At 62.8% G+C, this 9977-nt stretch overlaps 1 protein-coding gene across 1 annotated transcript; it reads right to left on the bottom strand.

Moving 5' to 3' along the window:
* Positions 1 to 1865: 1865 nt before the first annotated feature.
* On the bottom strand, positions 1866 to 7350 carry LOC309891123 (uncharacterized protein; the record flags this gene model as incomplete). The annotated part of the gene is made up of 4 exons (XM_082785513.1): positions 7309 to 7350; positions 4033 to 5883; positions 2626 to 3879; positions 1866 to 2140 (listed from the first exon to the last, which is right to left on the bottom strand). Coding segments are annotated over exons 2-4 (3375 nt in total), but the record flags the coding sequence as incomplete, so codon positions are not given.
* Positions 7351 to 9977: the final 2627 nt, after the last annotated feature.

The raw sequence follows: 9977 nt of genomic DNA on the forward strand, positions 1-9977 counted from the left end.
GGCCGCGGGGGGGGGGGGGGGGGGGCGCGGGCGCTGCAGCCCCGGGGCCGGCGGGAGAGCGGCGGCGGCGGCGGGGGGGGCGGGGCTTTGGAGGGGGCGGGGTTTGAAGGGGGAGGGGCTTTGAGGGGTGGGGCTCGAGGGGGTGGGGCCTAAGGGGGTGGGGCTTCGGGGGGGGCGGGGTTTGGAGGGGGTGGGGTCGAGGGGGGAGGGGCTAGGGGAGGGTTTGGGGAGCCCCCCATAGGGGTAATAATGAGCCCCGGGGGGGGCAATAAGGACCCCCCAAGGGGGTAATAACCCCCCCCCGGGGCAATTACACCCCCCGGGGCAATAATCCCCCCCCCAGGGGCAATAAACCACGGGAGACCCCCCCAATAGGGCAATAACCCCCCCCCCGGGACAATTACCCCCCCATGGGGCAATAATTCCCCCCCCGGGGCAATAATTCGCCCCTCCAAGGATCAATAAACCACTGAAGACCCCCCCCCAAAGGGCAATAACCCACCCCAGGGGCAATAATGCCCCCCCCAGGGGTAATAAACCACGGGAGACCCCCCCCAAAGGGCAATTACCCCCCCCCAAAGGGAATAATCCCCCCCCCCGGGGCAATAACTCCCCCCTAAATGCCCCCCTCCCCCCAAAAAAATCACATTTTGGGTTTTTTTTCTTGCTTTTATTTACATCAGGAGACATCGCCCCCCCCCCTCAAAGCAATGGGGGGGGGGCACAGCAGTAGGTGGGGGGGACACACACAAAGAGGGTGGTGTGGGGACCCCAAAATGGGGCAAAATCCCCCCAAAATGGGGCTGCGGCTATCAGGAATGTCCATGGGGGGGGGGATGTGGGGTCCTGCAGCTCCTTCAGGACCCCAAAATTGGGGAAAATCACCCCAAAAAGAGACGCGACCACGAGAAATGTCCCTGGTGGGGTGACGAGGCCCCGTTAGGACCCCAAATTTGGGCAAAATCACCCCAAAAAGAGCATTAGCCACGAAGAATATCCCCGGGGGGGTGACAAAGGGGTTCCCTGACCCACTTAGGACCCCAAAATTTGGGAAAATCACCCCAAAAAGGTTTCAACACCCCCCAAAAAGGGGCTCGGCCCCCCCTAAAAAGAGTCAAACTCCCCCAAAATGGGCTCAACCCACCCCAAAAAGGGCTCAACCCCCCCCCCCAAGGGATCAATGCCACCCCAAAGTGCCACAAATCCCCCCAAAATTGGGATAAATCCCCCGCCGAGGGCACCAACCCCCCCCAAAAAGAGGTCAAGCCTCCCCAAAAAGGGCTCAAAGCCCCCTAAAAAGGGCTCAAAGCCCCCCTAAAAAGGGTAAACCCCCCCAAAAAAGGGGGTCAAACCCCCCCCAAAAAGGGGTTCAACCCCCAAAATGAGAGGTTCAACCCCCCAGATTGTGGTAAAACCCCCAAAATGAGAAATTCAACCCCAAAAAAAGAGCTTCGACCCCAAAAATGAGAATTTCAACCCCCCAAAAATGTGGTTCAACCCCCAAAATGAGAGGTTCAACCCCCCAAATTGTGGTAAAACTCCCAAAATGAGAAATTCAACCCCAAAAAAGAGGTTCAACCCCAAAAATGAGGGGTTCAACCCCAAAAATAAGAGGTTGAGCCCCCAAAAATGAGGCTCAACCCCCAAAAAAAGGGATCAAGCCCCCCCCAAAGTTGCTGAATCCCCCTAAAAGTTGCTCAATGCCCCCAAAAGTTGCCCAATCTCCCCCAAACTCTCCCCAAACCCCCTTTATCCCCCCCCAATGACCCTCACACCCCCCCTCCAGTCTCCCCGTCCCCCCCCACCACCTCCCCTTGCTCGGGGGGCTCCCCCCCACCCCCAACGACCCCATCACCCCCCCCAACGACCCCCCCAGCCCCCCCATTTGGCTTGGGGTAGATCTCGATGGTCTCCATGATGGCCAGGGCGCTGCCGAAATCCGGGGCGGCGGCGGCCACAATGACATCACCGGCGACCGTGACGTCACCAACCGCGGTGACGTCACCGATGATGTCACCAGTGACGTCACGGGGCGCCCGGTGCAGCTTGCGGTGCTTCCAGAGGTTGGAGAAGGAGCGGTAACGCCCGGAGCCCCCCCGAGAAGGGGAGCGAGCCCCCATAAAAAAGGGGGTCAACCCCCCTAAAAAAAGGGGTTCGCACCCCAAAAATGAGAAATCCAACCCCAAAAAAAAAGAGATTCGACCCCAAAAATGAGAAATTCAACCCCCAAAAAAGATTCGACCCAAAAAATGAGAATTTCAACCCCAAAAAGAGGTTCGACCCCAAAAATGAGACTTTCAACCCCCAAAAAAGAGGATTGACTCCAAAAAAAGAGGTTCAACCCCAAAAATGAGAAGTTGAGCCCCAAAAAATGAGGTTCAACCCCCCCCAAAAAAGGGTTCAAGCCCCCCAAAAGTTGCCCAATCTCCCCCAAACTCTCCCCAAACCCCCTTCATCCCCTCCCCAATGACCCTCACACCCCCCCTCCAGTCTCCCCGTCCCCCCCCACCACCTCCCCTTGCTCGGGGGGGTCCCCCCCACCCCCAACGCCCCCCCCAGCCCCATCATTTTGGGGAGGGGGCTCAGGATAGATCTCGATGGTCTCCATGATGGCCAGGGCGCTGCCGAAATCGGGGGCGGCGGCAGCCACAATGACATCAGCGGTGACATTGGTGACATCACCGGCGACCGTGACGTCACCAACCGCGGTGACGTCACCGGTGACGTCACCGATGAGGTCACGGGGCGCCCGGTGCAGCTTGCGGTGCTTCCAGAGGTTGGAGAAGGAGCGGTAGGCCTTGCCGCAGGCCTGGCAGCGGTAGGGCCGCTCGCCGGTGTGGATGCGGCGGTGCTCGGCCAGGCGCACGGCGATGGCGAAGGCCTTGCCGCAGTCGCCGCAGCGGTAGGGCCGCTCGCCCGTGTGCAGCCGCCGGTGGTCCTTGAGGTGGGTGGACTGGCGGAAGGCCTTGCCGCAGTCCGGGCAGGGGTAGGGCCGCTCGCCCGTGTGGATGCGCCGGTGGACCTGCAGCGACGTCTCGGTGCTGAACAGCTTGCGGCACTCGGCGCACTCCAGAGACTTGGGGCGGCGCGGGGGGGCTGCAGTCGCTGCGTTCACTGCATTCACTGCGCTCGCTGCAGCCCCTGAGGCTCCTGGGGTCACTGTGTTCACTGCGTTCACTGCACTCACTGCGTTCACTGCAGCTCCTGGAGCTCCTGGGGTCACTGCACTCACTGCGTTCACTGCATTCGCTGCAGTCCCTGTGGTCATCGCAGTCACTATATTCACTGCACTCACTGCGTTCGCTGCAGCTCCTGAAGCTCCTGTGGTCACTGCACTCACTGGGTTCACTGCATTCACTGCGTTCACTGCAGCTCCTGAGGCTCCTGGGGTCACTGCGTTCACTGCACTCACTGCGTTCGCTGCATTCACTACGTTCACTGCAGCTCCTGTGGTCACTGGGTTCACTGCATTCACTGCATTCGCTGCGTTCGTTGCAGTCCCTGCAGTCCCCGCGGTCATCGCAGTCGCTATGCTCACTGCATTCACTGCGTTCACTGCATCCACTATAGTCCCTGCGGTCGCCGCGTTCACTGCACTCACTATATTCACTGCGTCCACTGCGGTCACTGCATCCGTTGAAGTCACTATGTTCACTGCACTCACTGCGTTCACTGCATCCGCTGCACTCACTGCAGTCGCTATATCCGCCGCGGTCACTGCGTTCACTGCATCCACTGCATCCCCTGCATTGACTATATTCACTGCGGTCACTGCATTCACTGCATCCACTGCGTCTCCTGCATTCACTGCAGTCACTATATCCACTGCAGTCACTGCGTTCACTGCATCCACTATATTCACTGCACCCCCTGCATCTCCTGCACCCACTGCACCCCCTGGAGACCCCCCCACGCCCCCCACACCCCCCTCCTGCCCCCTCAGCCTCCCCCCACTCCCACCCCTCTTCCCGCACGTCGCGCACCCCAACCGCCTCCCCCCGCCCCCCACACCCCCTCCACCACCCCCCACACCCCCTCCACCGCCCCCTTGCCCCCCTCCCCCCCCCCGGGGGCATTTATACGCCCCCTCCTCCCCCCCGTGCCCCAGCGAGCGGTGCCCCTCGAGGAGACGCCGCAGGGGGAAGCAGCGCCCGCACTCGGGGCACTTATGGGGGTGCTCGAGGGGTCGGTGGTGGTGGGACCGATGCAGGAGGGGGCGACAGGACCTGGTGGCGGCAGGGGGGGGCGTCAGGCGGACCCCGCACTCGGGGCACTTGTAGGGGGAGCGGCGGGCGTGGACCAGGAGGTGCTGGCGGAGGGTGGAGGACTGGGTGAAGCGCTTGGGGCAGAGCTGGCAGGCGTAGGGCCGCTCGCCCGTGTGGGTGAGGCGGTGGCGCAGGAGGTTGGCCTGCGAGTTGAAGCCCTTGCCGCAGTCGCCGCAGGGGTAGGGCCGCTCGCCCGTGTGGGTCAGGAGGTGGTTTCGGACGTGGGACTTCTTTTTGAAGAGTTTCCCACACGTAGGGCACGCGTGGCGGCGCTCCAGGCGGTGCACGAAGCGTTGGTGCCGGGCGAGCTGGGGGGCTTTGGAGAACCCCTTCCCGCAGGCCGAGCAGCGGAAAGACCCCGCCGGGCTCTCCTCTTCCTCCTCTTCCTCTAAACCGGGAGCCGGGAGGTCGTCCGCGGGCGTACTGGGAGGCACTGGGAGCGCTGGGAGGGCGCCGTGGGTGCGGCGGTGGTAGAGGAACTTGGTGAAGTTGGCGAAGGTTTTGCCGCAGGGGCAGCGGTGCAGGGGGTTGGCGCCGTGGGCCCGGCGGTGGGCCAGGAGCAAAGTTTCGGTGTCCAGGGCTTGGCCGCAATCCAGGCAGAGGAATTTGGCTTCCCCGCCGTGGCCCCCCCCCAGATGCTGCTCCAGGGCGGGGGGGGACGGCAGCACCTTGCTGCAGAGGGGGCAGGCGAAAGCCCCCAGGCGGTGGGCGCGGAGGTGGAGCTGGAGGCGGCGGGGCGAGGGGAAGAGGCGCAGGCACTCGGCGCAGCGGTGCTGGCTTTGGGGAGGGGGCCCCGAAATCCCCGCCGGGGGCTGCGGGGGGGGCGGGGGGCAGGCTGCTTCCTCCCCTCTCTTCTCCTCTTCTTCCTCCTCTTCCTCTTCCTCCTCCTCGCCTGTTTTTAGCTGGGCGATGACGACGTGGCCGGCTTGGTGCTCGACGAAATCTTTGGGGGACTGGAAGAGCTGCAGGCACTCCCCGCACTCATACAGGAGGAGCTGCACGGCGTTGCCCCCCCCCGAAAGCCCCCCGGCGTCTAAAGCGACCCCCCCGGCCCCCGAAAGCTCCTCGGCTTTTGGGTAGGAATGCTCCAAATCCACCAAAGCTTGGCCGGGGGTTTCGCCCCGGTGGCTTTGCCGGTGCGCCAGCCACACGTCCTGGCTGGTAAACAACGCCCCGCACTCCAAGCACTCGTAGTGAATTTGCCCCGGGGGGGGCAATTGGGCTTGCGGGGGGGCGATTTGAGGGGTTTTGAGCCCCCCCGGGAAAAATTTCGGGGGGTCCAAGAGCTTGAGGTGCATCTCCTGGTGCTCCAGGAGCTGCCCCGGGGACAGGAGGAGCTGCCCGCACTCCAGGCACTGGTACTGGGGGGGTTCGGCCACCGCCGTCGTCCCCCCCCCAGCCCCAAAAAGCTCCAAACGGGGCTGGGGGGCGCCGGGGGGGGGTTGCGGGGGGTCTCCGGGGGGTTGCGGGGGGCTGACCTGCGGTGGGGGGGGGGTGAGGTGGGTCTGGTGGTGCAGGAGGGCGGCTTCCAGGGAGGGGGAGAGGTGGCCGCACTCGGCGCAGGCGTAGCGGTGCTCCAGCAGCAGCAGGGCCTCGGCCGGCGCCTCCGCCATGGTGGCTGCGGGGGTAATTAGCATTAATTAGCGGTAATTAGCATTAATTAGGGGTGATTGGGGGTGATTGGGGGGGGAATGGGGGGGATCGGGGGGGAAACAAGGAGGTTAGGGGGGGTTGTGGGGTCGCCAAAGGGTTTGGTCGCTGAGGTGGTGCTTGGTTTTGTTGGGAGGGGGGCGTTAATTAGTATTAATTAGTGTTAATTAGAAATAATTAGTATTAATTAATTAGTTGGTTAGTAATTGGGGGGGAAATGGGGAGGTTATAGGGGGTTGTGTGGTCGCCAAAGGGTTTTGTCGCTGCCGTGGTGCCTGGTTTTATTAGGAAGGGGCCATTAATTAGTATTAATTAGTATTAATTAGCATTAATTAATGTATTAATTAGTTATTGGGGGGGAAAAGGGGAGGTTGGGGGGGGAAATGGAGAGGTTATGGGGGGGAAATGGGGGGTTGTGGGGTCACCAAAGGGTTTTCCTCTCTGCCATGGTGCCTGGTTTTACTGGGGAGGACACTAATTAGTATTAATTAGTAGTAATTAATACCAATTAGTACTAATTAATTAGTTAGCTCGTTATTGGGGGGGGAAATGGGGAGGTGTAGGAGGTCCTTCGGGGTGTTTCAGGGTCACAAAAGGGTTTTCCCTCAGCCATGGTGCCTGGTTTTATTGGGGAGGGGGCACCAATTAGTATTAATTAGTATTAATGAATTAATTAGTTAGTTATTCGGGGGGGGTATTGGGGAGGCTGGGAGGGGGAACTGGGGTTTGTGGGGTCACCGAAGGGTTTTCCCTCAGCCATGGTGCCTCCTGACCCTCCTCAAGACCCCCAAACCCCCCCAAGCCCCCCCGGGACCCCCCCCAGACCCTTCCAATCTCCCCCAAGCCCCCCCCAGACACCCCCAAATCCCCCCCCGGCCCCCCCAGCCCCCTCAGGACCCCCTCAGCCCCCCCGGGACCCCCCCAGGCCCTTCCAAATCCCCCAGACCCCCCCCCCCAAACACCCTCGGACCCCCCCAGACCCCTCCAAACCCCCTTGGACACCCCCCAAATCCCCCCCAGCCCCCCCTCAAGACCCCCAAACCCCCCCAGGACTCCCCCCAGGCCCTTCCAAACCCCCAGGCCCCCCCCGGGACCCCCTCGGACCCCCGAAACCCACTCAGGACCCCCTCGGACCCCCCCCAAATCCCCCCCAGCCCCCTCAGGACCCCCTCAGGACCCCCCCAGCCCCCCAAATCCCCCCCAACCCCCCCCAGGCCCCCCCCCAGGCCCTTCCAACCCCCCCAGGCCCCCCCCGGAACCCCCCAAACCCCCATAAAACCCCCTCAGGACACCTCAGGACCCCCCAAACCCCCCCCAAATCCCCCTCAAGACCCCCAAAACCCCCCCCGGACTCCCCCCAAATCCCCCCAGGCCCCCCCCGCCCCCCCCTCACCTCCGCTCTCGCTCCCGCTCCCCGTCGCCGCTCCCCCCTCCCCTCCCCGCCGGCACCCCGCAGTATCCCGCCTCCCCATTGGCCGCCGCCGCCCGGCCAACCGGCGCCCGGCCGCCGGCAGCCAATCGCGGCGCGGCTCCGCCCCCAAGTCGGGGCTCAGGGGGAGGGGCCGGCGCCATCTTGGGAGGAACCAAAGAGGAGGTGGAGGGGGAGGGAGGATGGATCGTACCAAGGGGTTGGCTGGGGGTATTTGGGGGGGGTTGGGACGTACCAAGTGGGAATTTTGGGGGGGTTTGGGGGGTTCAGAACGTACCAAGGGGGGATTTTGGGGGGGTTGGGATGAACCAAGAAGGGGTTTGGGGGGGTCTGGACTGTACCAAGAGGGGATTTGGGGGGTTCAGATCATACCAAAAAGGGGTTTGGGGGGGTCCAGACGGGGATTTTTGGGTTTGGGTCGTACCAAGGGGGAATTTGGGGGAATTGGGACGTACCAAGGGGGACCTGGGGGGGGCCTGGATCATCCAAGGGGGATATGGACCCCTTTGGATCCAGAGGGGGGGGGCTCTGGGGGGACCTGGATCATACCAAGGGGGAATTTGGGGGGATTGGGATGAACCAAAGGGGGTCTGGGGGGGCCTGGATCATACCAAGGGAGGATTTGGGGGGGTTGGATCATACCAAGGGGGAGTTATGGGGGGGTTGGGATGAACCAAAGGGGGTCTAGGGGGACTTGGATCATACCAAGGGGGCATTTGAGGGGTTGGGATGAACCAAGGGGGGTCGGGGGGGCCTGGATCATACCAAGGGAGAATTTGGGGGGGGTCAGATCATACCAATGGGAGGTTTGGGGGTGCTGGGACGAACCAAAGGGGGTCTGGGGGGGCTTGGATCATACCAAGGGAGAATTTGGGGGGGGTCAGATCATACCGAAGGGGAATTTGGGGGGGGTTGGATCATACCAAGAGGGGTCTGGGGGGGTCTGGATCATACCAAAGGGGGATATGGGGGGGTCAGATCATACCAAAAGGGGATATGGGGGGGTTGGATCATACCAAGGGGGGTCTGGGGGTGCCGGGCGGTCCCATTGAGGGAGGGGGAATTTCGGGGGAGGGGGGGGGCGCCGCAGGACAGAGGGGGGGAGGCGGGGGGGCTCTGTACACGTCTTTATTGTTCCCGTGGGCGACACACGCGGCTACAAAAATGTCGGTAAAAGAAGCCGAAAAAACCACGAACAACGAACGAGGCGGGGGGGGGGGAGGGGGGGGCGGGGGGGGGGCGCGAGTCACGTGGGCGGCGGCCCGAGGGGGGGGAGGGGGGGCTGGAGGGGAGGTGGGGGGGGAGGGGCCTCGGGAAGGGGGCGGGGCCTGGCCGGGGGGGGAGGGGTGGGGGGGAGGGGGTAAAGGGAGGGGGAGGGGTTATGGAAAGGGGGAGGGGCTAAATGAAAGGGGGAGGGGCTATGGAAAAGGGGAGGGGGTATGAGAAAGGGGGTGGGCTGTGGGGAAAGGGGAGGGGCTATGGAAAAGGGGCGTGGTTATGGAAAAGGAGGAGGGGCTATCATGGAAGGGGAGGGACTATGGGAAAGGGGAGGGGGTTATGGAAAAGGGGGAGGGGCTATGGGAAATGGGAGGGGCTAAATGAAAGGGGGAGGGGACATGGAAGAAGGGGCGGGGCTACATACAGATGGGAGGAGCTACTGAGAGGGGAGGGGCCAAGGGGAAGGGTTTGGGAGAAAGAGGGAGGGGCTAATGAGAAGGGGGAGGGGCTAATGAGGAAGGGGGCGGGGTCAGGTGGAGGGGGCGGGGACAGGTGGAGGGGGCGGGGCCAGGAGGGGGGCGGCGAGGAGCCCTCCCCATCCCGAGGACATTGGGGGGGGGGGGGGTCGGGGGGGGCTTTTTTTTTTTTACCTTTTCCATAGAAATTTCCATTTTTTTGCTTTTTCTTTTTTATTATTTTCCTCCCCGGGATTTTTTTATTATTATTATTTTCTTTTTTATTATTATTTTTTATTTCCCCCCCCCATTCAAAAAGGGGGGGGGGAGGTCGGAGATGGGAGGGGGGCTTGGGGGGGCCCCAAGAATTAAGGAGCCCCCCAGGACCCCCCAAAAATATGGGGAGCCCCCAAAAATTGAGGACCCCCTCCGAATAAAATGGGGACCCCCCAAAATATGGGGACCCCCCCCAAGAGCCAAGGACACCCCAGGGGCTGAAGGGAGGGGGGGGGAGGAATTGGGGACCCCCCCCCCAGGAACCGCCGAGATGCGACCGAAACCGCCGGGAACCGGGGGGGGGAACCCCAAAAAAATAACGGGCCCCCCCCCCGAGAACTGGGAACGAACTGGGAAATGGGGGGGGAGCCCCCCCAAAAAAATGGGGACCCCCCCCCCAAAGACCACCGAGAGCGGGGGACACAGCGGGAACCGGGGACACACGGAGAAGCGGGGAGCCCCCCCCCCAAATAAAAAGCCACGGAGGCCCCCCCCCGAAACAGAGGAGCCCCCCCAAAAGTGGGGAGCCCCCCCAAAAAACGAGGAGCCCCCCCCAAAACTGGGGAGCCCCCCCAAAATCGAGGAACCCCCCCCAAAAAACGAGGAGCCCCCCCAAAAAACCGAGGAGCCCCCCCAAAACTGGGGATTCCCCCCCCCCAGGACCTGGGGGGATTTTTTATTTTT

The sequence above is a fragment of the Aythya marila genome (assembly GCF_965140915.1).
Source record: "Aythya marila genome assembly, contig: HAP1_HAP1_SCAFFOLD_1062, whole genome shotgun sequence".
Lineage (NCBI taxonomy): Eukaryota > Metazoa > Chordata > Aves > Anseriformes > Anatidae > Aythya > Aythya marila.